Source organism: Gymnoscopelus braueri (genome assembly GCF_963280865.1).
Source record: "Gymnoscopelus braueri genome assembly, chromosome: 24".
In the NCBI taxonomy this organism is placed as follows: Eukaryota; Metazoa; Chordata; class Actinopteri; order Myctophiformes; family Myctophidae; genus Gymnoscopelus; species Gymnoscopelus braueri.
The window spans coordinates 33,902,983-33,930,753 of record NC_137626.1 but is presented as its reverse complement, the minus strand read 5'-3'; the positions used below and the strand labels follow the sequence as shown (position 1 = coordinate 33,930,753).

The following is a 27,771-nucleotide window of genomic DNA, read 5'->3' as shown; positions in this document are numbered from 1 at the left end:
CGACGCCGCTGGTCTGTCTATAGTGGTATAAGTAGCCGCCCACCAGCTACTTTTGTCGAGTGTCTATGCAAATACAACCCGGCCCGTGTTCGGAGAGGGAAGCCGAGCAGGGGAGGGTGACATTAGTCATTGCACGTACTCCTACGGGCTGGGGGTGGCGCCTGTCAGCGGGGAGTGTTGGGCGGGAGGAGTAGGACGGAGGCTCTACGTCCTCCCGGTGGGGGCTCCTCACTGGGAGGTGAGTCAGTAGGATACAACAGCAGTGACAGCCAGGGCAGGAATTTCAGAGAGGCCCCTCAGTTTGGCCTTGTGCCCCTAAAGAAAATGCCATGCCTTGTGGCCACAGTGGCCTGAATGCCCCAGCTGACCGTACCACTTTGTCTTTCTTGTCAATATGTAGACACAAGTGTCTCTTTCTTGTCATGTAGACACCAGTGTCTTTTGCTGATATTCTGAATTCTTAATTCCCCTAGCTGAGTCCCCATCTTTAAACCAATCCAGCGACTTTGATTGGTGCAGGGCTGAGCACGGATCAGATTGTAAATACCATTATTTATTTATTTCACTGCAGATAATCTACCTATTACATTTAAAATCATCCTTAGCACTTAGATTCAATTAATTATTTCAATTGACTAAAATCTTGTTTTATTTGATGGCCTTCCTGCCCTGGCATTTGGCCTTTGTTCCCTCAAACAATGGACAACACCAAAAGGCCAAGTGGCTTTGCCCCTAACATGACGAAATTCAAACCTAGTGACAACCCAGAAATGCGTGTGGGGAGGAAATAATTGTCATAATAATGACAAAATTGGGGAGAAAAAAAAGTTAATAACTGCGATTATCAGAATTCCGTTTGAAACAAATCCACGTTAAAGTGGCGCTCCGCGCTGAACGTACCCTCGCTGCCGTGCAGGGAGCCTCGCTCCGGTTCGGGGGGGTACAGGGCGTCCTCCCCCTGATGAAGACGAGACGGGGACATGGACGTCTTCATGGCCTCCACCTGGGGCTCTCCTCCTGCGTCTGGCAAACAGAGAAATAACGACATAAAAAAAAAATGAGTTCGATTTTTTTACAAGCTAATAAAGTCTGACAGTTATTTTCATTTTCCCCCCTATTATGTAAAGACGGCAGTGCAGGATTAGGGTAGAATACAAAATATCAACTCTGTTCACCCTAATATTAGCTTTAGTTATTAGTTACTTTAAAGATTTAAACTGTTATTACAAATGTTACATTAGCACTTAAGCTATTCAAAAATATAATAAAATCGATCTTCAAGCTCACAACGCGTTGCATCGCAACATGTTGATCGGCTATTTCCATGGAAGTTTTACACATTGTGAAACATTTTGGATACTTTGACTTTGGTACTGTAAGTACGTAGATTTAGATGCCACTATACTTTTTACACAAGTCAAATACTACTAACATTGTAGTCTTATATTGTGCTTTTACTTAGGTAAAAATATGAGTACTTCTTCCTCCAATGGAAATAAATGGCATAAAAAAAACCTGGCTGTGATTTTGATATAATGCATGAATGCCACAGTAAAGCCTGAGAGTTATTGTCATTGTGTCCCCTTTTATGTAAAAGACGGCAGTGCAGGATTAGGGCGGAATACATAATGTCAACTCTGCGCGACCTCACATTCATCCTCCGGCCACAATTTGTTACTTTATGAAGTGCTCTGTACATTTTATAGGAAGGTAGACGTGAGTAATGGACCAAGGGACGGGGCACACGGTGGTTTCTGACAGAATAGCAAATGGCTCCAATTCATGTACCTTTTATACATGACCTCAGAGCATGCCTCAGCCCTTCAAGCGGGGTGGGTGGGTTTGGGGGACACTAGCGGCATATATTTATGCCGGGGCTCATGATATCGCAATAAAAAAATATATATATCTTCATATTATTGTGGGCTTCTTATCCCATTAAGACCGGGAACACATCTGTGTCTCTTTAGATGTCTTTGGGCTGTTAAAAAATAGCAGATATTTTTTGAAAAAGAAAGTCGTGAAAATGTGTGCAAATCTTTGAATATAATACATTTTTAACTCAAATCTTCCCTTCTGGGGGTCCCTGGAACAAAATATTTTCAGATGGGGGTCCGTGGCCAAATACATATAATTTTGGGGGTCCTTGACATGAAAAAGTTTGAGAACCACTGATATAAATAGCAACATAGTTAAAACATTTTAAATAATAATTAGAAGACATTAGAACCCCCCAGATGCAAAGATTTGAGTAAAAATGTTTGCTTTAAAAAATATATATATTCAAAGATGTTCAAGATAAAAAAAAAAGATCTACAAGCTCATAGTGCGGCACTCGGTGCCGTGCTATGAGCTTGTATATCTGCTATTTTTGAATAGCCAAAGAAATCTTAAAATGACACAGATGTATTCCCGGATTGAATGGGCTATTATCATCACAGGCCTGTGACCACATCTACAATAGTTATTCAGGCTGAAAATGTTATTATTTTGTTTGAGCAACAGCGGGGCAATGACAACGGAAAAGAGCAGCCTTAAACATTCTCTCACTCTCCCAAATATCTCGGGGCCTGGACTGCTTTAACAGAACAGGACCTGAAGGTCCGGAGGGCACTATGCCTGGAATGCAACTGCATGGGATGAGGAAATCATGTTGTTGTCGTGATATCATCGTATCGTGAGTTGTATCATTACATCGCTACGTGATACTAGATTGCATATCGTAATATAGTTATGGTTTTAATCACTTATTTTAGCTTGAAGATCGGCACATTTTTGTTACTTTAGCTTGGCCTAAAATAGGGCATCAATACATGAAATATGGAGATACAAGGTTTCTGCCAGACAGCGAAGAAATCATAAATCATATTTTGAATTTAAACCACGACATCCTGCTGCAATTAAATTACATTATAGCTGATCTGCATGCAAAGAGTTTCATTCCAAAAGGAGAGAGCCACCATTTGAATAATTATGCCAGCTGTTCTGACAAAAACTATCACAGTTTTGACAATGAAATATAAAAGGCTCCTGCATGATGTCTCGCACTTACTAAATCAGCAGGCTATCACTTAATTTAATGTCAATTAATAAGAAAAAATAATGTTGTGGTGGCAGGGACCTTCGTTTGGAGTGACTTTCATAAAAATAAATACACATCTACAGACATTGCTACCATGACAGGTCAGTGTTCTCAAAGTGAGGTCCATGCTGATGTATTCGGATGGGACCATATGAAAATTTAATGTCACGACTATTAAATATATAAAATAATTGCGATTGACAATATTATCACGATAATCCTAATATGCTGTGAGTGGGGGGGCATTAGCCAAAAAAAGCTCAGGTGGAAAAAAGCTGAGCTTGTAGATCGACTATTTTAATTGTTGTTGTTGTTGTTTTCAATAATAATAAAAAAGGAACGGTTTTGGACATATGAGGTGAGCAACGATATGAAATCATACCTGCAGATCTCCATGCAAAAGACTTCTCTGATGAGCTGGATGAGAGAGAGAGAGAGAGAGAGAGAGAGAGAGAGAGAGAGAGAGAGAGAGAGAGAGAGAGAGAGAGAGAGAGAGAGAGAGAGAGAGAGGGAGAGAGAGGAGGCAGGAGAGAGCGATACATCACATTAGAGAGGTTGATTACATCAGTGGTTCTCAACCTGTGGGCAGGGGTCCACTTCTGGGCCGTGAGGCCAAAATAATTGGCAAAACACTGAGATTTGAATGATTGAATGATTGAAAACTGATATTTTAAAACAATTCTGTAAACAAAAAATAACGACAAGAAAAATCACTGTATTTTGTCTTTAAATCATTGAAAGGTGAGTTTTCATTGCTGTTGCAATCATAAATAATAACTTAAAGGACAACTTCAGCCATTTTCAAACGTATCTTCATATAATTGGTCCTCCTCACCTACGTTCATTATAGGACGGCACCATGTCTTGTCTACTCACTCTGTGTCTCAGAGGAGGGCTGTGGACAGCTGACATCAGAAACTGACATTGGCTGATAAGGATTGGTTGGAAATTGCTCCTTTAACTATCCCCTCTTGACAAGCCTTTGAAAAAAGGCCGATGTCCCTGCTTTCGAGGCCTTTGAGGTTGAAAATGGGAAAGTGTTTAATCTTTTCTGCATTAACCAACTAAGACCGGGGACGCATCTGTGTTATTTTAAGATTTATTTGGGGCTATTCAAAAATAGCAGATCTACAAGCTCATAGCGCGGCACCGAGTGACGCGCTATGAGCTTGTAGATATGCTATTGTTTTGTAAAATCTTGAAAATCTTTGAAATCTTTGAATTTTTTAAAAATAATACATTATATGTTTTTTTAAAGCGAACATTTTTAACTCAAATCTTTGCTTCTGGGGGGTCCCTGGAACAAAACATTTTGAGATGGGGGTCCTCGGCCAAATACATATCTAAAAATGTTTTCGAACGGTATGTTGCTATATCAGTGGTGCTCAAACTTTTCCATGACCACCCAAAATGATAAGTATTTGGCCGCGGACCCCCCCCCCATCTCAAAATATGTTGTTCCAGGGACCCCCAGAAGCACAGATCAGAGTTAAAAATGTTCACTTCAAAACGTACAGTATATGCTGTATTTTAAAAGATTGCAACATTTTTCAAAAAATAGCAGATCTACAAGCTCATAGCGCGGCACTCGGTGCCGCGCTATGAGCTTGTAGATCTGCTATTTTTGAATAGCCATAGATATCTTAAAATGACACAGATGCGTTCCCGGTCTTATTGCATTAAAAGGGGGAAATTTATCGGCTATTTTCACTGAATTTTCGCCCCCAGAAAGGGACGGTTTATGCAGGTTAACCACTCTGCTCTGGGAAAAAGGGGTCTTTAAGATTGCGTTCTGTAAGTTGAGCAATTAAAGATACGAAATGATGAGAATATTACATGAATTATAAATTATAATGATTTCTTAATGACTCTCAGTCTATGAATATATAATACAATATAAAGGGTATTAAAGGGTACTGTATATGCCGTAATTTCCCCAGGGTAAATTACTCCAATTGAACCAATCTATTAGGAGCCGTGTGCTGCAGCGAATGAGAAGTGGTATACAGTAAAGTAAAGTAAAGTATATACAGTACTCGAGTAAATACTCAAGTATTCAAAAGTACACATTCCAAAATGTAGGCTACATTTTCTTTTTAATATCAATGCATTGCTGTATTGAAATTTAGAACATGAAAAAGGGAAAACAAGAGAAAGTTTCGAAAATAGTGAAAAAAAGCCAATCTACAAGCTCACGGAGTGCATTGTCAGCTATTTTCACTGTATTTGAAGTTTGTGTCCCAAGAGTCCCTTCTTTGAAATGTAGTCGAGTCTCGAGTCAAAGGTACAGTACGACATTTCTATATGAAAGGTAGTGGAGTGAAAGCTTGCAAAAAACAAACAAACACATATTCCACAAATGTACTCAGGTAGTAGTTACTAGATTCCACCACTGCAAATGAAGACACCAGGAGAAATTAGGGGTCCAGTGTCTTGCTCAGGGCCTTGGGATGCCGGGGGTCAAACCATGAACCGTACAATGCTCTACCTCCTGAGCCATTAAAGATATGAAATTCTGAAATAACTAATGATTGATGACTAAACAACAGACTATAGAAATAATCTGCATATTGAAACTATAGGCTTATGTCTGCATGGTAGCCATATCTTGGTCAATCGCTAGCATCAATCGAGGCAGAAGATGGCAAGAAGCAGTATAGGACTAGAGAACTAGGAAAAGTGTGCTCCTCGGAGCGCAGATCTTCGCCAGGGTGGGTTGCCTCTCCCCTGTGGCGGACGTGGGGTACGTCAGTGATGTGCAAACTGATGTCTGTGAGCTGCTGCTGCTAGAGCTGTGTGACCTACAGCAGCAGGGGAAATGCATATTTCTTCACATGTGACGTCACATCGTCACATTAGCTGAAGGGTCAATGTTAGGCATACGAGGCAGACGTTTGTGTTGTTAAAGGTAGGGTAAGTGACATTTTTGGGTTAAAACAAAAAGTATTTTTTTAAAAGGTTAAAGCACTATATTCTGATAGTAATCATTGCTATATAGTGTTTGTTCAGTAACAGGAGTCTCCCCGTCTCTCCAGCTCTTTAATAAACAGAAAATACATTTTCTGGTAGGTGTCAAAATCTCAGCCAATCAGGAGAAAGTACCCATTTTTAAGCTTCATTTTTATAGTGTTCCAGTTCTAATTTTGCCTGATTGAGTTCTCTATCCTGATTGGATAAAATTGGAAATGAAACTGAAACTGAAACGAAAATGCATTTTCTGTTTTATAAAAAGCTGGAGAGACATGGAGACTCCTTATATGGACAGGACACTCTATAGTAACGAGCACTATCAGAACATAGACCCATTTTGCAATTATTTGAATAATTGCAAATCACTTACCCTACCTTTAAGTGTGACGTCAGTGGGCCACGTGCATTTTCAGAGCATGTTTATTTTAATGACCAATCAATCGATTGTGTTCCGGTTTGGATCAATGGAGCTAACCTAGTATACGTTGTTCCTATTTATATGTATGTCCAGGTTTAACTTTTTATGTTTTGCCAATTATTTGGGCCCACTTGCAATACCCTCGCGACCCACCAGTGGTCCCCGGCCCACAGGTTGAGAACCATTGGTACATACTTTGTCCACCACTGATAAACCATAAATAATAAAAGGCTAAACATAGAGCTAACAGTCATGGTGACAGCTGGCAGTGCAGATCTCTCTCTCTCTCTCTCTCTCTCTCTCTCTCTCTCTCTCTCTCTCTCTCTCTCTCTCTCTCTCTCTCTCTCTCTCTCTCTCTCTCTCTCTCTCTCTCTCTCTCTCTCTCTCTCTCTCTCTCTCTCTCTCTCTCTCTCTCTCTCTCTCTCTCTCTCTCTCTCTCTCACCTGCTACTGTCGCCTTCGCCGGGCGACTCCTCTGCTCCCAGCATGCACCTCTCCAGCTGACTGGCCACGATCTGCCGCTCCTCCTCCAGCTCGCGGGTCAGACGCTCAAACTGCAGCTCCTACGGCAGCACAGATGGGACAAAATACACACAGGTTAACCGCGGTCGTATTATAAGCGATGTTGGCCGTGTTTTTCTGTGAAATCGGTAGTTTCGGGGTTGTCGTTTTATTTATTTTTTGGGGGGGGGGGGGGGGGGCTTGTTTCTTAACCCATTCAACCCAGGAACGCATCTGTGTCACTTTAGATGTCTTTGGCTATTCAAAAATAGCAGATATACAAGCTCATAGCGCGGCAGATCTGCTATTTTTGAAAACATTTTTGAAAAGACACTGAAAAGGACAAAGTAACCCTGTTTTCTGTGGGGAGGGGACTCCCTTGAGACCGGGAGATGTTGTTGAGAAATGACACTGCATGAGCTCGGCCCTGGCCTCCCTAGGCTGGTGGGGGGAGTGTAGTGCCCAGGATCACTTAGCAAATTGGCACCGGGTGAAAAAAAGGGTTACAAAATCGAGGGATAAAAATTATTTAAAAAAATGAAAAAAAATTACACTGCTAGCCCCTGCTAACTTGTCTTTAACGCACGCGCGCGCACACACGTGCGCACGCACGCACACAAAAACACACACACACACACACACACACACACAAACACACACACACACCGTAGTCTAAAAATATATTGTTTTAACCATAACACAAACATGTATCTTGTGAGGACCAGTACAATGGTCCTCAAAATGTCTATTTCTCAAATTCTGCTATACTTGTGTAATACACATGCATGCACGCACGCACGCACACGCTGACCAGAACCCATTGGGAAAGGAAATGTTCTTAAGCACAGATACTGCTGGCCTGGTCCCCTGTGCTATGGTGTCTTAACAAAAGCAGCTTTGTAAGTGGGTCAGCGCTGCTACAGACTGTGCACACAGTCAGGTGATGTACAACCACTCGCATTGGTCACAGCGGGTTTCTGTGGAGCCTGGAGTTTGCAAACTCTCTGGTGGCTGCAAAGCAAACCCGACTGGCACTGGTGGAGAGCAAGCTATAAGTACATTTACGCAAGTACTGCAATTAAGTACAGATCTGAGGGTCTTTTGTGTATTTACGGGTCTGTTTATATACGTAATATACCTAAATACTTTATACTTCTACTCCACTACATCTCATTAGGGATGTTAACAATTAATCTATAATTGATTAATTGCCGTTAAGAATTTACTCTATTACATTTATCGATTTTCAATTGAAAAAAAAAAGTGAAAGTTGCAGGTATGGTGTGTGTGATATCAAATGTGAGCTTACCATAATCACAGTAGTCCTTAATCATATTCCATCATATTCAAGGGCTTTTGGAGAGAAATGAGACAGACTCCATAGAGCACTGCAGAGGGGAGGTGTGTGTGTGTCTGTGTCCAGCTGATGCTCGTTGACGCTCGTTAATGTTATATATATCAAGGCAATCATGTCTCTGCACTCATTTTTGGTTTCGGACAAGAATTTTCCTTTTGGTCCTAAAAAATGCTGCTTATCAATGAATCGATTAATCGATCGATAAGGTTATCAACTATCAATTAATTAATTAATCGATAATTTGCATCTCTACATCTCATCTCAGGTAAATATTGTACTTTTTACTCTATAACAATTCCGTTTACTGATGAATATGAGTTGATGGGTTAAATGTCTTGCTCAGGGACACTTGGGGCAAACGGAGGGTTGAACCAGCGACCTTACGGTTCCCAGGCGACCTCAGCTATACGACTGACCATACAGTGTATACTTGTGCAATGAACAGCGGAAATAACCAATATACAAGCTGACAACATGCGGCACGCCATCTATTTTCGTTATGTTTTGATTACTTTAGCCTGTGATGGGTTGATGACAAGCCCAAAATAGAGATGCCAGGGTTAAATTGACAGATGAGAGAAAGAAGCCAGCCAAAGAAAAGAGAGAAAGAAGCCATACACTCAAATAATGTCCTTTCGCCGTTTGATTTGCCTCTCCAGGACCGACAACGTGTTTGAGCTCCATCAGCCTTCATCAGCGTTCGTTTGAACACTGATGAAGGCTGATTGAACTCAAACGCGCTCGTTTGTTGGTCCCGGAGAGCCAAATGGAACTGAGAAAGCAATTTATTGAGTGCTGGTGTCTTTTCGTTTTTTGGGGGGGAGGGAAGGGGGGGGGGGCATGGATCTAAAGCCTCTTTGTTTTTGGGAGTGTTGCGTGCACTGTAGTTTCTCTCTCCGTTTGAAATTGATTAATAACATGATGTTTTTGAGAGAGAGAGAGAGAGAGAGAGAGAGAGAGAGAGAGAGAGAGAGCGAGAGAGAGCGAGAGAGAGATCTTGGTACACAGAACTACTGTACATAAACGGAGCAGCTACCTTTAAAGGAGTAGCTCACCCAAAAAATGACTTATTTTCTATCAATTACACACCCCATGAAGCCTTGAATGCATGGAGATTTTTTTGGTTGGCTGATCAGGAGGAGCTTTAAGTCTCCTCTGCTGGTCATCAAATTATTGGCTCATGAATGAATAGAAAATAAGTAATTTTTTGGGTGAACTACTCCTTTAAACCCATTTGAAAAAGTGCTGCTAATTGTGCAACATTTTTAAACGTTTTAAACAAAGGCTTTATACCAAGTGAATGCAAAACATTGAGATATATACATGTTATCACATTGACATATGTAACTTGTTTATGTCTGAGTCTGCTTGACAAATATTCAAATAAATGCAAAAAAAAAAGAAATATTGCTCTCTTTTGTCAAAATTTTATCCCAAGTTAACCTTTCCATGTATAACAATTTAAGTTACAGTGTAAACGTATGTTTTCTCATGCCAATAAGGCCCCTTTCAATTGAAACAGAGAGAGAAAGAGGGGGGGTGATAAACATACTTTCTGTCTGTCTGTCTGACTGACTGACTGACTGACTGACTTTTGACTGACCACGTGAACCCTGAATCTGGGTAAGGACGTTAAGAGGCAAACTAGGCAAACATTCAGCGAAAACAGCAGATCTACAAGCTCACAACGTGTCGCAAAGTGACGCGTTGTGGAATACATAGGGGCTTAACCACATCTCCATAACTCCACAACTCGAACATTGGGCGTAAATAGCCGATCTACAGCACGCCACGTTGCGAGCTTGTAGATCGGCTATTCTCTGCGAAGAGATTTGGCGTGAAGAGGATAAAAAAGGAGGGTGCCAAGTACAGAACCCTGGGGAATCCCAGTGAAGTATATATAGAGTTTAAGTGGTTACGAGTTTAAGCAAGCAAAACAAGAGGAAGATGCGGCACAAACAGGCAGGGGTGTGCGTGTGTGCGCATGTGTGTGTTTGTGTGCGTGCGTGTGTGTGTTCGTGCGTACGCGTGTGTATGTGCGCGCGTGTGTGTGTGTTAGTGTGTGTGTGTGAGTGTGTGTGCGTGTGCGCGTGTGCGTGTGGAGCAGGGCTCTGCAGGGACCTGTGTGAACTGAAACTCAAAGTGTTACTTTTTGGAAGCGCTGGACTGTTTTAGGTGAAGGATGTTGACATATCTGGAGCACCGCAGTTATGCTCGTTTGAGCTCATGTCCAACTGGCTCTGGATGCCAGCTAGAAAACGACTGTGAGCTGTCCACAGACATTCTAGAAACCTCTTGCATTGGTTTAGACTAGAGCATACTTATTGACATATCTCACAGTAAATATTAGCTATGTTTTACAGTTCATACTGTATATAAGGATAACAGTACCTCATGTACAGTATTTAGACAGATGCTAGGTTCATTTTTGCAATGTATGTGATGTACTGTATGTGATTACCTTGCTTACTGAAAGTTGCTCTGGATAAAGAGTGTGTGCTAAAAGCTTAAATTGTAGTATAGAGCACAAGGCATACAGTACTAGTAGTAAAACAAAAATGCAAATCTACAAGCTCAGAGAGAGATAATCCTTCCACACAGGTGGACAAAATCATACAATTAAGCAATGAACATCCCTCCTCTGTGACATGTATCGAAACCTTTTCCTTTACCGTAAGTCAATCCTTTTTGTGTCAAACTATTGATTTCTTTATGAAGTAGCTATGTCATAATGAACAGCGTCCCGGTCAGTATTGAGAAATTAACCACTTCATGGGTGAACACCCTTTCAGGGTTCATTTCTAAGCAACTGCTCGTTATTGCTTACATGAAAGAGGGTTTGTTATTGGCGTACAGATGACAGTAGCCATCACCAAGACTGCTCAACTGACTAGTGTTTCGACAGTAACAGTGACCAGTGGTGTAAATAAGCTTTTTACTCATTTACTCAAGTACTGTACTGTACTTTAATTACTGGAGTATTTCCACATTTCTGTACTTTTACTTCTACTTCACCTCAAAGGCAAATATTGTACTTTTACTCCACTAAAATTATTTGAAAACTTTAGTAACTAGTTACTTTGTAGATTTTGATTATTATTACAGAACGTACATTAACCACTTCAGCCCAACATACATTTCGGCCATTTGAAAATAGCCGATCTACAAGCTCACAATGCAGATCGGCTATTTTCGAAAGATTTTTATACATTTTAGACTTGTGAAATTGGACATTCTGCATGATGAGTACGTTTTACTTTTAATACTTGAATTACAATTTGATGGCAATACTTTTGTACTTTTTCAAGAGGTTTTCTACATTCAATGTGAGTACTTTTTCTACCACTGACAGTGACATCTGCATTTCAATTGAAGGGAAATAAATCAGCAAATAGTACAGCTGTTCCGATACCGATAGCTGCTGTTACAGCCTAAAATGCTGGAATCGGTATGCCTCTATATGCCATTCCGATAGGGGTCTATTTGGTTCCATTTGTACACTTTCAGAGTTACAGACCTGTAAGGGTCTGTTTGGAACCCCCTCAAGGAACCCTGAGGGTCCCTGGACCCCACTTTGAAGAACCACTGTCCTAGATTTTGGTTTTAATTACACACTGGTGTCGGATAGGTACTCGGTATCAACCGATTCCTAAGCTGAAAACTGGTATCGGTGGTTCTCTATTAAGCATGGTTGGAATTGTCGGAATCCTGTGGAAAACTTTGGTCAAAAGCACACATGACTTGATGTGGTGTGATAATGGGGGGGAAGCAGATCAATGACTCTTTCTCAAGTGTGACTGTGAATGTCAACGTGATCAGCCTGTGTCAGCAGTCTTAAACAGTCTGTGTGGACAACTACATATACTGTAGCAGTGGTTCCCACACTTTGTAGCTTTGTAGACCCAAAAGAGAAATTAGCTGTCACAAGACCTGCACTTGTGAAAATAGCAGATCTACAAGCTCACAACGCATCGTGATGCGACACGTTGTGAGCTTGTAGATCTGCCATTTTCGCTGCTTTTTAAAAGTATATATTTTTTCATTCATGAGAACTTTAGAATTTTTTGATTTTTTTTTTTTGAAAATCTTTTGAAAATCTTTTGAAATAATAATAATAAATAAATAAATTATATATATATGTGTGTGTTACAGTATGATTGGAAAACCAGTCAGGAGTGCTCGTTTTCCTATCTAAAATAATTTTAAAAATGATCAATTTTTGCTAAGCATAAACGCAGATGTCCGCCTTCGAGGCAGACATCCACTTTACAGACTTTTACCTTTTCTGCGCTTCCGATACGGACTGTATATGGCAAAACTGTGCGAGTCAACAGTCTCTCTCTAGAGACTACACAGAGAGGGATGTTACTGTAGGGCAGCAGTGCATGAACCCCTCATCACGGAGATGAATGCACATTTGAAGTGGTGCAGTGGTGCAAAAACCATAGACAACGATCTACAGAGATGATGGGGGGAAAAAGGTGATCAGATGAGTCATCCCTCACCATCAGAGGGGGAAGATAACTAAGTAAGTACATTTACTCAAGTACTGTACTTGAGTAGGATTTTGAGGTACAGTACTTAACTTATTTCAATGTTTCAATGTTTCAGCTAATAATTCACATTTTAATCCACCACAATTATTTCACAACTTTAGTTACTAGTCACTTTGCATATTCAGATTATTATTACAAAACACTTAAGCCCCATTTTATACTTCGGCTATTCGAAAATAGACGATCTACAAGCTCACAACACGCCACGTTGACAACGCGTTGTGAGCTTGCAGATGTGCTATTTTCAAATTTGCAAGATTTGTGACAAATGTGGTACTTTAAGTATATTTTGATGCCCTTACTTTTGTACTTTTATTCAAGTAACATTTTGTCTCAGAGGAGGGCTGTGGACAGTTCAGAAACGCCTACCAGTGACATCATCGATGGAGAATTGAGGCTAATAGAAACTGCAAAGCTTTCTGTCCTGGAAAGTTATCATGCTATAATGGAAGCTACTTGTTCTGGTAAAACAATTAATAATCTTGTTTGAAATGCCAAAACCTGCCTACCGATGATGTCACTGGTAGTCAGGTTTCTGAAGTGTCCACAGCCCTCCTCTGAGACACAGACCGACTAGACAAAAATGGAACCGTCTTATAATGAGCATTACTGAGGACCAATTATATGAAGATAGGTTGAAAATGGGTGATGTGGTCCTTTGAGTAAAAAAACAAAACAAAAATGTGAGTACTTCTTCCTCTACTGTCCCACCATACTCTCCACAAGTGAGTGAGTGCATGTATGTTGCACACCAACAGAACGGTACAGGCCTGAATGTTTGACCCCTACTGTTGTGCTGTGGGGGACATTTTCCTGGCATGGTTCGAGTCCTCTTATCCACTTTTTCATTGTTGAGCTGCCTTTTGTCTATAGCACCTGGACACTAGACAGGATGTGCATTCTCTCTCTCTCTCTCTCTCTTTCTCTCTCTCTCTCCTCTCTCCTCTCTCCTCTCTCTCTCTCTCTCTCTCTCCTCTCTCCTCTCTCTCTCTCTCTCTCTCTCTCTCTCTCTCTCTCTCTCTCTCTCTCTCTCTCTCTCTCTCTCTCTCTCCTCTCTCTCTCTCTCACGCAGCAAATCAATACTAAGTTATTCTGAGTGATCACCTTTATGCTATGATTGACAAACACTGTTATCCTGGTGGTCTCGTCCACAGGAACGAGGGGTCACAGAATGGGTATGCAAATGAACCACAATGCGATGTGCTCCCAAAACAACAAAACCACCTGTGCTGCTGTCAATGGGCCGTCATGGCAACAGATCAGATCAGCTTGGAGCTGATCTTAAAGGGATAGTTCACCCCCGAAATGGCTTTTTTCCTATCGATTAGTCACCCCATGGAGACTTGAATTCATGGATATTTTTTTGATTTTGTTGCATTCCTAAGCCAATAATTTGATGACCGGCAGCGGTTCCGGTAGGAGACACAAAGAGTCTCCTTTGTGTCTCCTACCGGAACCGCTGGTCAACAAAATATAAGTTGAAGCACAAAGCCTGTGGGGAAGATAGCATTATGCCCTGATCAGAGCCTTATATTAGAGAGTTCCGCCACTGAGGGGTCAGAAACAGCGTCGGTCACGTGGTTCATGTAAACTGGAAATAGTTACGAACGCCCATAGACTCCAATGCATTCCGTAAACTTCCGGTTTAGAGCTTTGTCACTATTCACCAATAGAAGGCTATGTACAGTAGAAGACCTGGCCCGAAGAAGTGGACGGATGTGACGTAATTCTCCTTGGCTCTGGCCCTGATCACACAAACCACACCTTATTTTAAGAACGACACACCCCCGTGCGCAAAGTCGGCACCAGATCACCTGCTGTCTAGACAAAACAGGTTTAATTCCTGTGCGTCGTGGGTAAGATATTGCAGCGCCGGGGCTAGGTGCTAAAATATATTTGCGTTTGGCGCAATGGCTGTCGAAGCTAGGGCCCTGAGGATTTCGCAGTGTATATTGGGGTTCCAGAGACTAAAAAATCTGGGGGTCAAACTGGGGGTCCTCAAAATCAAAAGAGATTGAGAATCGCTGCTCTGGAGCAAAGTTTGTCAAGTGCCTGAATGCACATCATTAGCAGAGTGACACAGCAGCCTTTGTTTGAGCCCCGAGGCGTACGGTACAGTACGGTGTCCCGTGAGGAACAATAAGGTCACAATGGTGTGTGACTGTGGCTCGTCTGGACACAGGCCTTCACCCCCCGCCCGTCGCTCTGCCTCGCCGTGCCAAGCCACGGCTCACACCAGCCGGACGCCAGCGCACACACACGGACTGGACGCCGCTCTTTTGTTCGCCATTACAACGAGAGAGGCGGTGTCGTCCATTCTGCTTCGTTGTGGACTGCAACAAAGTACATTTACTTGAGTACTGTCTGTACTTAAGTAATTTTTTTTAGTGGAGCTGCACTTTAGCTGTAAGTAAGTAAGTTATTAGCCTATAAGTAGGTAAATAACAAATACTCAAGTAAAGTAAGTACTTACTGTACTTTACTTTATTACTATTACTATTATTTGTTATTTTGGAAGCCTATGACTTTCACTCTACTACATTTCAAAGTGCTTTTAACTCACTTTTAACTCACTTTTAATATTTCTGGGAAGGGACACCCCCGAGACCAAAACGTACAAGAATGCATTATTATTTAACCACTTAAGCTCTATTTCAAAAACTGTGAAAACGGCTGATCCACACGCTCACAACGTGTCGCAATGTGACGTGTCGTGAGCTTGTAGATATTGTATGTTTACTTTTAAATACTTATGTATTTAAAAGCAAGCACTCCAGTACTCTCCAGTAGTGGAGTGCCACCTTCACTTGTACTTGGGTAATATCTCTTGTGTTGGCCGTTACAAAGTGTTTGTCTCTCTCCTTATTTCACAGTGAGAGCAGCAGGCTCATCCATTCTACTTCCTATTATTGTGTAGTAGTGAGACAATGAGTCCATAGAGTGATGGAGGTACACGTGGCTGGGCACAGAGAGCACACACAGAGACTATTCTTTTTAATAATCAGTGGTGGGCAAAGTATTCCACCCCAGCACTTGAGTCAAAGTATAGATACTCATGGTCAAATATTATTCAACTATGGCCTAGCGGTCCGGGGGCCATGCTCCATTGACAGCGTGTCACAGGTTCGAGTCCCGATCCCGACGACCTTTGCTGCATGTCATCTCTCCCCATCTCTCTCTCTCTCCCCATTTCCTGTCTGTATACTGTGTATACTATCAATAACGGCCGAAAAAGCCCCACAAAAATTACTCAACTACAAGTGAAAGATCCTCACTCAATGTTGTACTTATTAGTTAAAGTACTTTAGGACTTGCTTTTAAAAGTACTTAAGTATTCAAAAGTGTATGCTTTTTTTCAAAAAAATTAAAAGATTTCCCCGACATTTTCGACCAGATTAATATCAATAAATTGTGAAAATAGCCGAGCTTGTAGATCTGCTATTTTCACTATATTTGAAATAGGGTTTAAGTGGTTAATTTACAATATACTTTTTTCCCCCTTTGTGCAGAAATGTAGGGGAGTCAAAAGTGTCTAATTTGTCTTTGAAATGTAGTGGCGTTTCCAAAAATACAAACACTCAAGTAAATAGAGATGCACAATTAAATGATGCAGTACTCAAGTAAATGTACTTTGTTACCATCTACCACCGGAGACAGTACTTACTATTATTGTGTTAGTAGTGAGACAGACAGTGAGTCAGTTAGTCCACACAGTGTGATGGTGCCTCATGGTGGAACACGTGGGCTCAGAGAGCAGGGGGGGGCACGCTGCACACACACAGAGACTGTTCTTTTTAATAACACATGGCAGCAGGCAAGCTGGCACGGAGACAGCGCACGGTAGACACACCGCCGAGTCCTAGAACCTGACCCATTTATCAGCGCGGTCGGGATGAAACCTCCTATGTCCAAAACCTGCTACTTTTCAGGAGATGGGAAAAAAATGAAATTGTTTTCCGATGGATCCAATGTAGTTATCATCTAGTCACACGCTCTTGTTATACTTTTCATCGGTTAAATATTTATAAAACCCACAGACGCACTACCCTAGAACACTAACGATGAAAATAGCATCACTAACGTTGGGTATATTTTACCCGATATAATAAATTCCATACAAAATATTTCTCATCCTATCCTATCCTATCCTATGCTATCCTATCCTATCCTACAACTTTAATTGAAATGACCTCCAAAATGTGTCAGGGGTTGGTCAACACACGAAGACTCCACTTGCCCCGAAACTTGCCCCAGACTGTTGATCAGAGCTCTGGCTATAATATAGGCTTCTTTTCCCGCCTTCAATGTACTTACATATTGTACGGTTAATATAAAACTACATTTCCTACTACATCTTAACATTTTAGCCACAGCAGCTTTCCGGGCCTAGATGTGAGGGCCGCGAAGCGGCCCAAACCTCTAGTCAAAATATATTAAAGTACAACGATACATGGCAAAAAAAACAGGGACTCTGTACAAAAGCAGAAAAATCTGTGAAAAATTAGGGTATTGTTAAAAAACATAATTGCTAAACAAAATGATGGAGCTGGGAACTGGTCCACCCATTCCTGGGACATGTGAGCCATGTCCAGTGAAGGCACAGTCTAGTTGCATCAGCTGACCATTGTGGGAGTATGGGATTTTTTTTTAACCCTCTAGCACTAACCATGGGTGAAATTCACCCGAAGACCTAAAAACAGGGATGTGGGCAGGGAAACAAACCTATCTTCTATGACGTCAGTGAGCATCCCGAAGGTACCCAAGGCCCCGCCCACCTCAGACATCACTCAGACATCAGCAACATTATGAAAATCACATGATTACAATTGTTAGGGGGGAAATTCACCCATGGTTAGTGTTCTAGGGTTAACCATTTTCACTAAAAACAAAAAAATATATATAAATCTAAACATAGATACGGCTATTATTGCTATACTTTTGTGTGACACTATCGTGTGACGAAGTGGGGCATTAATTTACCCCCCCCCCCCCAAAAAAACAAAAACATTTGAAATATGGAGATACAAGGATACTGCCTGACAGTGACGATAGGGGCCATCATTTGACCTTTTCTTTTTGGACGACAGCATCATTACACAGGCCACAACGCGTTCCGATGTTTAACTACTTTCAACCTGGCGTCCCTATTTTGGGTGTCATTCATAGGCCAACGTTTCCAGAGTTCCTTAAGTAAAAATCTCATTCCATCACTGGAAATCAGCACAGAGGCTACAGGCCAACTGAAGACACAAGGGTCACTTTTTAATACATTGTCAATTGCAACCTTGTGAGGGGCGGGTGGGGGGGTTTGTGTTTGTCTTGTGCGTTTGTTTTTTGTTTCACAGAAAATCTGAAGAGTCCTTTGTCATTGTTTATTCTCCTGTACAACTGAAATCTTCAATAAAAATTATGTGAAAATAAATGAAGACACAAGGGTCTTAAATAACAACTCCGACAGAGCGAGCGGGGCCGTCGGTCCCTGCTAGCGGGAGGGGGGAGGGGGGGTGAGCACAGTAAGCGGCGAGACTCGGCAGTGATCCTATTAAAAGAAAAAATCAAACTCTCCGACTGAGCGCTCTCAGAGAGCCCGATGGCTCGTCTCCTCATTTGCATGACATCATCTCCAGAACGAATGAGGATTTAAGAGAACGTGCGAGAGCTACGGAACCTGACCTAAATGGGGCCATCGCGGTTCCAAGGTTTATTGTGTCACATGATCATCACAAGGTTAAAGAGTGGGTGGAATTATTTTCCCCCCAAAATGTACAGTCACACAGTGGTGTAAAAAGTACTCAGATTTTTTACTTAAGTAAAAGTATCAATACTGCAATATAGAATATACTCTGTCTAGTTTTCTAGAGTATATCAAATGTACAAAAATCCTTTGAAAATAGCCAAAGGACTGAAGTTGTGTGTATGTTTCGTAAGCTAAATCTACGTAACTAGTAGCTAAAGAGGTAAAAAAAATAGTAGTACAATATTTGCCTGAGGTGTAGTGGAGTAGAAGTGAAAGTATTGGAAATTGGAAATACTCAAATAAAGTTAAAAATACCTCAAAATTGTACTTAAGTACAGTACTTGAGTACATGTACCTAGTTACTTTCCACCACTGCAGTCACATAGACAATCATAAGAATAGAGGGGGTAAAAAGGAGAACGTCAAAATTCAACTCAACTCAGCTTTATTGTCACATCACAGGTTTACTAGTGTCAAAGAAGTGGATAAAATGTGCGCACGTGGGTGGCGCAGGGGCAAAAGAACAGTGCCCACCACTGAGAAGGGTTTGACTCCACCTCAGTGCATCCAGCTTTGCTGAGTGTCTATCTATACGAACACAATTGGCCCGTGTTCGGTTGAGTGAAGCCGGGCGGGGAGGGTGATATTTGTCACTGCAAGTAATAGTACGGGCTGGGCCGGTACCTGTCAGCAGGGAATGTTGAGCGGGAGAAGGACAAAGGCGCTATAGGTCCTCCCGGTGGGGGCTCCTCACTGGCAGGGGAGCCAGTTGTACCCTACAACAGCGGCAAGCAAGCAGTGGGAGTAATTAATTGGCATAATGACAAAAGATTATTGGCTACTCTAAAAGATTCACATGTTTACAGGTGTAGAGCTCATAACAATAGCTCACTAAACAACATTTTCAAATATACACCAGATTTACAGTAGCCTATGTGATAGCCTCTTGTCAAGTATCAAGTATGTATGACATGTACAGTATGTGAATGGAGTGCATTCATAGTCATGTATGCATAAAGAGTGCTGAGACAGTGGTGGACAAAGTACTCAACCACAGTACTTCAGTGTAAGTATTAGATACTCCTGATACTCAACTACAAGTGAAAGTTGCTCTGTCAAATTTGTACTTCATCGATAATAGTGAAAATAGCAGATGTAGTTGTGAGCTTGTGTAGATCGTGAGGCTTTGTATTGTTTGGAGGTAGACCAAAAGTGCTTGCTTTCATCCACTGTGTTCCTGTATGTTCTCAATTTCATATCACTCCAGCTTGTCATGCAGAGAAACATTTTTCAAAAATATAATAGCAGATCTCTGACGACCACGAAGAGTGTGGTGACATCTGGAGAGACAGAGGACGTCCGGAGACGTCCTTTTTGCTACAGGCTGTGGTGAAACCCGCAGGGAGGGTTTGATCCATCAAGGCAGAGTGAGATGCTTGAGCCCAGGGCCTCACTCACACAGTTAAAACAAGCGTTTTGTGGCTGCCTTATGCCTTACATGAGGCATAAGGCCATTTCAATTCATTCCCTATTGAAGTCACATGGTTTGATAAGGCTGACGTGCTTCGCCACTCTCTGGCTCTACCCCCCCCTCCCCTAAGGCAAGTCAGTAAGGCATAAGGCAGCCACAAAACAATTGTTTTAACTGTGTGAGTGAGGCCCAGCAGCAACGACGACGCAGCGCACAGAAAAGCCTCCATTTCTGGTCAGACGAGGGAGGAGCCAGGCCGGGAGCCAAACCACAGTGCCTAGAGCCTCCTAGTGTCGCCAACACCTGCTGCAACATCTCAACTTTCCTGGCCTGGCATTGGTCGGGCCGATGGCGTGGATCCATGCATGTTGCAGGTTGTAAATGCAGCATGCATGGATCTACGTTGTCGGTCTGGCGAGTGCCAGGCTTACCCTAACCCAGTGGCGTACCCACTGTAGAGGCAGGGCAGGCGGTCGCCTGCCCAACTAAGATCTCGCCTCCCATAGAAAACCCAAATAACCCCAAAATGTGTCATAGCGTGTTTAATGTCCTCAAAGTCACGCATCCAACAAGCTTTGAACTGAGCATATTGGACCTTCCGTTCCAGAGATAATGGCCAAAACATTTTGAAAACGGCCACTTTCGACGGTTTTCGATCGCCGATTTTCAAAATGTGATTCCTGGGGACGCTACTGCCCTAACCCCCAAATTAGCACTGTCTCTAACTCCCCTCAAGAGACAGTGGGGGCAGTAGCATGCCACTTGGACACGGGCCGGGGTCTGATTAGCCTCGGTCGGGTCGCCTGGCGGAGGGTGTCTGTTGCAAGACCCGAAACACCCAGTGACTCCAGGTAACAACACTGATGATGTGTCCAAGTGCATCAGTCGATGTTTTATTGACTACAGTAAAAGCTCACAACGCGTCACAATGTGACCCACTTGTGAGCCAGTAGATCTGCTATTTTCAATTTTAAATGACTTAAGTTTTCATACATATTGAATAGGCGCTCATCCTAAAAACAGAACAGCGTACTGACATCAAACGGCAGGTAAAAAGCTGGCGACATCAGACAGAATCTCCTACAACGGCCTATAATGCGCTGATATCCGTTGGGATACCAGGCGTATCCAATCATAACAACATTTTTGCTCTACTAGGATTTCGTCTCATTAGAAACTGACTGTGATTTTATTAGTGGTGTTTTGTATGTTAGTATTCTTTCTTTCTTTTGCTTTATAATTTTGTAAGCTAGTGGAACAAAATTGTGTTCAATAATGCATTTGATGTATTGTTGAATGACAATACTATCTATCTATCTATCTACAGTATCTATCTATCTATCTACAGCCTGCCTCTCCAGTTTGTCGACACTCATCTCTGTGACGGCGTGAAATATTCAGCCTAGCTGTGCTGCTGTGGAGAAAAATGACTTTCGCCCTGACTTGCCGTCTTAATTTCCACTGAGGGAGTTGAACGGATTTGACCCCCCCCCCCCTCTCTCTCTCCTCCTTTTCCTCTGCGGCTACGCTTCTGCAGAGAGGACGCTGACACGTGGCCGGCCTCGCATCGAGTTGCACGACAGCAACACGACGGAACCAACACACAGGGGTGGAAGAAGTACCACGAGTCCACGACTTGTTCTTTTTCTGTTTTAGTTTTTCGTACTTAACCCAGTTATTCTCACATAACCCAGTGAACGACCTCCCATTTTTTTTTCTATCTCTGAGACCCCAAGCCAAACTGTAAAATCCTCAGTGTAAATTCAACTCTGAGTTACAGACCTGTAAGGGTCCGTTTGGTTCCATTTGTACACTATCAGAGTTACAGGCCCGGTAAATGGTGCATGTACTGTATATATACCACCTTTGTTACTTGGGTAAAAGTACATAGTATTGGCATTGAAATATACTTACAGCACCAAACCTAAAAGTACTCATTATGCAGAATGGTCCATTTCGCAATCATATTGTATTGTAATTAGTAATGCATTCATGTTGCAGCTGGTAAAGGCGGGGCTGATTTTAATGTCTTTATGTGATGCTGGATAGATTAATAACCTCCATACATCATATCATACATCATATTTACCGCTTAATGTATGTTTTTGCATTAATAATCTAAATACAAAAAATGTCAAATAATTGTATGTGGAGTAAGAAGCACAATATTTCCCTCTGGAAATATTCAATTTCCAAAAAAAGTTAAACTACCTCATCATTTTACATAAGTAGAGTATTTTTTTGTAGTAGTGAAGAGAGACAGGAAACAGGGACAGAGAGAGAGAGAGAGAGAGGGAAAGACACACAGCAAAGGCCGTCAGGCTCGGGATTCGAACCCGCAACTCGCTGTCAGGCTGCATTAGAGCCTATATGTGGTATGCGCCTTAACCGTAGGTCATCGGCACACCCATAAGTAGAGTACTTGAGTAAATGTGGTTTTCCACCAGAGTGAACCGAGGGGTCAGGGCTCCACATAAGCCCCTGCGCAGTGGCACAGCCGAGAGGACGTCGGCGGGTCCAGAGATCCGCGGGCAGATGTCCCTCAGTGTGACACTGTGACACTCTCTCTGCATTAGGGGCCTGACAGATGCCAGCGGGGACAGGGCGGTGATGCAACCACTGTGGACTGGCAGAGGAGGGTTGAAACCCTGTAATGAGACGGGCGCCCTATGCAGTGGCATTGTGTTTGTATTGGGGTCAATGCAGTCTTTCTGCGACACTGATTGGTTGATTGATTGATTGATTGATTGATTGGTTGGTTGTTTGGTTGGTTGGTTGGTTGGTTGGTTGGTTGGTTGGTTGGTTGGTTGGTTGGTTGGTTGATTGATTGATTGATTGATTGCTGTATCCAGTGTGTTACCAGTTAACATAGTAATGATAACGTTAGAATACAACCAATTTGGTTGTGTGTGTGTGTGTGTGTGTGTGTGTGTGTGTGTGTGTGTGTGTGTGTGTGTGTGTGTGTGTGTGTGTGTGTGTGTGCGTGTGTGTGTGTGTGGCCCTTAAAATAAATGTGGATATCAAATCAAATACAACATGTCTATTATTCTTTTTGTTATGGTGCCCAGTGTTCTCAGGGGAGCCTACTGTTTTGGTTACCCTTAGAGCAGCGGTCTTCAACCTTTTCAGGCCAGGGACCCCCAAACTGATGGGGAGATGGAGCAGGGACCCCCTACCTCGTAGGGTAGGGGGGGCTACCACATATATTGTATATTTATGTATACAATTGTGTTTTATATTGCCTGCTCCTATACGCACCTGCCCCAGTAGGTGTGCAAAATAAAAATTATCTACAAAATATGTATAAACATACCATGTTATTGTGCATTGTGCCTCCATTTATCTGTTTGCTATGGATTCATGTTATGTTTAAAGACAATTTGACATTTTGGAGAAAGAAATGAAAAAAAACGTTTTGTTTTTTTTCAAACAAAAATATTGTTTAATCAAACAACAATTTTGCGGACCCCCTGCAGTACCTCCGCGGACCCCCTAGGGGTCGCGGACCCCCTGTTGAAGACCTCTGCCTTAGAGAGTTGGTAACAGTTTGCAGAAGTGAGATGGTCAAAATGGTATTTCACAAAGCAAATATGATTACATATCGTGGCAATAATGACATGAAAAGGTGGAAATACTGAAGTGTGAGAGAGATCTAACGCGCCACACCGCCGTCGACGGCACCCCCCTAGGCAAGTAGAACTTTAGAGGGGGCAAGTAGATTGGAGAAATACTTGCCCTGCACGTTTTGGTCTATCGCTCCCCGAGTTATGGTCCGGACAGAGATTAGATTTAGCAGACATTTTCTTTTGCCGACAGAGACCTTGGGGGCTATTCTATGACGTCTGTACGATGACGTCATATCGCAATTATATCATATTGATGATATCAGCAATCTCCATCTACGGACGTTTGCATAATTTATAGATCCAACCATATATGGGGATTTGTGTATTCAGGGGCCACCGCACTCGCTCGGGTCTCGTGGATCTGTTTAAGGGTTCTAATTTGTGTCTGTAACTCTAAGTCTCTAAAAGTTAAGGGGGGTTGGAATATATAAATAAAAAATACTTTTCTGTTTGGCTTTTGGGCTTCATAAACAAGGGAACCAGGAGACCTGGTACTGCCAGACCCCTAGTGGTTGGAAATCTGAATGGCCGGACTTCGCATGACGTGTGTGCAGAGGAAAAGAGGGACAGACCGACCGACCGACCGACCGACAAAGCCTCATGTAGGCCGACCCCTTGGGTCTGGCAAAAAGAAATTGCACAGGGCAGATATGACAAACAACTGAAATACACAAAATAAATGACTGATATAACTATAAAATGTTAAACTGTGAAAATAGCATTGCGATGCGTTGTGAGCTTGTTGTATCGGCTATTTCCGCTATTTTTGCAAAATATTAAAAAAATTATGAACATTTTTCAAAAAATGATATGATTATGCAAAACATAAAATAATTTAATCTCAAATAAGTGTGATGTAATAACTGTGACAGGCCTAGGTGCGGTGCAGTACTTCTGTAAGCACGCAGCAACAATAGAGACTCCTGCAACGAGTATATCTGCAGCTTCCACCCTGACACGTTTCACTCAAACATAAACAGGGTACATGTCCCAAAAGGAAACACAGGTACACATTAGTACAGCACATGTTCTTAAATTCAGTCTGACCAGGAGCAGGGATAAAAACACATCCCAGCCGGGCCAGAACTAAAACTTCAAAAGCAGAGGTATTGATCAACCCCAGCGAAGTTGGTTAATAGAGCATCGCAATCTGTTTAACCACTTCAACCCTATTATATACTTTGTCCGATCTACAGGCTCACAACGAGGTGTGACGCGTTTTTTGAATCATTCTAAAACATCTTGATAAATACCTGCCTCCCCCCCCCCCCTGGACCTAAATACATATCAATTCAGGGGTCCTTGACATGGAAATATGTCTGAGAGAACCGGTGGTCTGTGAGCAACCGAGCGAGGCGGTTTGCAGTGAAACGCAGCGAGGCGGGGCGGCTATAGAAGAGCCTGTCAGTCGTCCATACTGGATGGAATGTGTCATTCAGGCGCTGCGGTAAAAGCTACTCCCTCAGAAGAGCTCTCTGTGTTGTGAGAAATAATGGCCCTGTCAGAGCGCCCGTCCATTCCGCGCGTCGGCCTGTGATTGCTGACTCAGCCCCCCTGGTAACGGGACTTCTCTTTGTAAACGGAGAGGCAGACGTCGACTCTCATTAGGTCGTTTCTTTACTGAGACGGACAGCATGGGAAGACGAGAGGGAGACAGCGTAGGAGAGACGGACAGTATGAAAGCTGAGAGAGAGACAGCGTAGGAGAGACGGACAGAATGAAAGCTGAGACAGTGTAGGAGAGACGGACAGAATGAAAGCTGAGAGAGAGACAGTGTAGGAGAGACGGACAGTATGAAAGCTGAGAGAGAGACAGTGTAGGAGAGACGGACAGAATGAAAGCAAAAAGAGAGACAGTGTAGGAGAGATGGACAGAATGAAAGCTGAGAGAGAGACAGTGTAGGAGAGACGGACAGAATGAAAGCTGAAAGAGAGACAGTGTAGGAGAGACGGACAGAATGAAAGCTGAGAGAGAGACAGTGTAGGAGAGACGGACAGAATGAAAGCTGAGAGAGAGACAGTGTAGGAGAGACGGACAGTATGAAAGCTGAGAGAGAGACAGTGTAGGAGAGACGGACAGAATGAAAGCTGAGAGAGAGACAGTGTAGGAGAGATGGACAGAATGAAAGCTGAGAGAGAGACATTGTAGAGACAGCAGTAAAGCTGAGTGGGAGACATTATAGGAGAGACAGACAGCGAAAGCTAAGAGGGAGAGCGCACGTAGGAGAGACAGGCAGTAGGAAAGGTGAGAGGGAGACAGTGAAGGAGAGACAGACACTAGGAAAGCTGAGAGGGAGACAGTGTAGGAGAGACAGACAGCAGGAAAGCTGAGAGAGACAGTGTAGGAGAAACAGACAGCAGGAAAGCTGAGAGGGAGACAGTGTAGGAGAGACAGACAGCTGGAAAGCTGAGAGGGAGACAGTGTAGGAGAGACAGACAGCAGGAGACAGGAAAGCTGAGAGGGAGACGGTGCGAGACAGATGGTAGGCAAGCTTAGAGAGGAAGGCAGTGTAGGAGAGACAGACAATAGGTAAGCTGAGAGGGAGACAGTGTAGAGACAGACAGCAGGGAAGCTAGGAGGAGGACATAGTAGGCTAGATGACAGTAGGAAAAGCTGAGAGAGGGAGACAGTGCAGGAGAGACAGACAGTAGGAAAGCTGAAAGGCAGTGAAGGAGAGACAGACAGTAGGAAAGCTGAAAGGCAGTGAAGGAGAGACAGACAGTAAAGCAGAGAGGGAGACAGTGTAGGAGAGACAGACAGTAGGAAAGCTGAGAGAGGGAGACAGTGAAGGAGAGACAGACAGCAGGAAAGCTGAGAGAGGGAGACAGTGAAGGAGAGACAGACAGCAGGAAAGCTGAGAGAGGGAGACAGTGCAGGAGAGACAGAGGCTGAAGCTACTGGCAGCACTCAATCTGAGCACCACTGAGAATGCGGGTCGGCACAGAAACAGGGGACTTTATCAGCCATGCAATCAATCAATGGGAGTGGAAATAGCTCTGTTGGATTTCTTTATTTAAGAGTAGGGTGGACGGACAGTGGTGGAAGAAGTACTCACATATGTTACTTAAGTAATGCCACACTATAAAAATACTCTGTTACAAGTAAAAGGCCTGTGTTCAAAATGTTACTTGAGTAAAAGTACAAAAGTATGGGCATCAAAATGTACTTTAAGTATCAAAAGTAAAAAGTACTAAAATGTTTGAAAATAGCAGATCGGCTATTTTCAAATAGCCTATTTATAAAAAAGGGCTGAAGTGGTGAATGTGTGTTTTATAATATAATAATGTATCTGAAAAGTAACTAGTAGCTCAAGTGTTCAAATAATTGTAGTGGAGTAAAAGTACAATATATGCCTCTGAGGTGTACTAGAAGTAAAAGTACTGAAAATTGAAAATAATCCGGTAAATTCAAAAAGACCTCAAAATTGTACTTAAGTATAGTACTTGAGTAAATGTACTTAGTTACTTTACACCACTGTGGACGGACTGTAGGCCAACACTCTCTGCTTCTTTACACAGTAACATCCTTAGTGTTCATTTAACTCTGAGAGTGTGCAAATGTAACCAAATGGACCCGTAAGGGTCCACAGGTCCATTCGGTTACAATTGCACACTCTCAGAGTTACAAATGGATAAATAAATTAACACTGAGGATGCAACTGCATACGGTTTTCCTTTATTGATATAGATCGCAGGAAATCCGAGACGGGCCCGAGTTCTACGCGGGTCGAGCGCGCGTGCTGAATCTAGGGACAGTAATCTTAGCTCATCGTCACTGCCAGGGTCACCGCGGTCGTATTATTTTTAAAAGTGACATTGCCGAGCTGTAACAATGCGCATTACATTCAAAACCACACACACACACACACACACACACACACACACACACACACACACACACACACACACACACACACACACACACACACACACACACACACACACACACACACACACACACACACACACACACACACACACGAGCACAAGAAGAGAGCGAGACGCCTATGATAACAATCGTAAACACTAACCGCCGCCATTAAGCGATCCTTTAA

At 42.6% G+C, this 27,771-nt stretch overlaps 1 protein-coding gene across 1 annotated transcript in view; it reads right to left on the bottom strand.

Moving 5' to 3' along the window:
• LOC308080597 (plakophilin-4-like) overlaps positions 1-27,771 on the bottom strand; it is a gene marked incomplete at both ends in the record, with an annotated part of 35,522 nt that overhangs the window by 2,823 nt on the left and 4,928 nt on the right. The window contains 3 exons of the mRNA XM_080422491.1: positions 901-1,023; positions 3,465-3,499; positions 6,914-7,032. Of these exons, the coding sequence (XP_080278617.1) occupies positions 901-1,023; positions 3,465-3,499; positions 6,914-7,032 (277 nt within the window). The remainder of the gene's footprint in view (positions 1-900; positions 1,024-3,464; positions 3,500-6,913; positions 7,033-27,771) is intronic.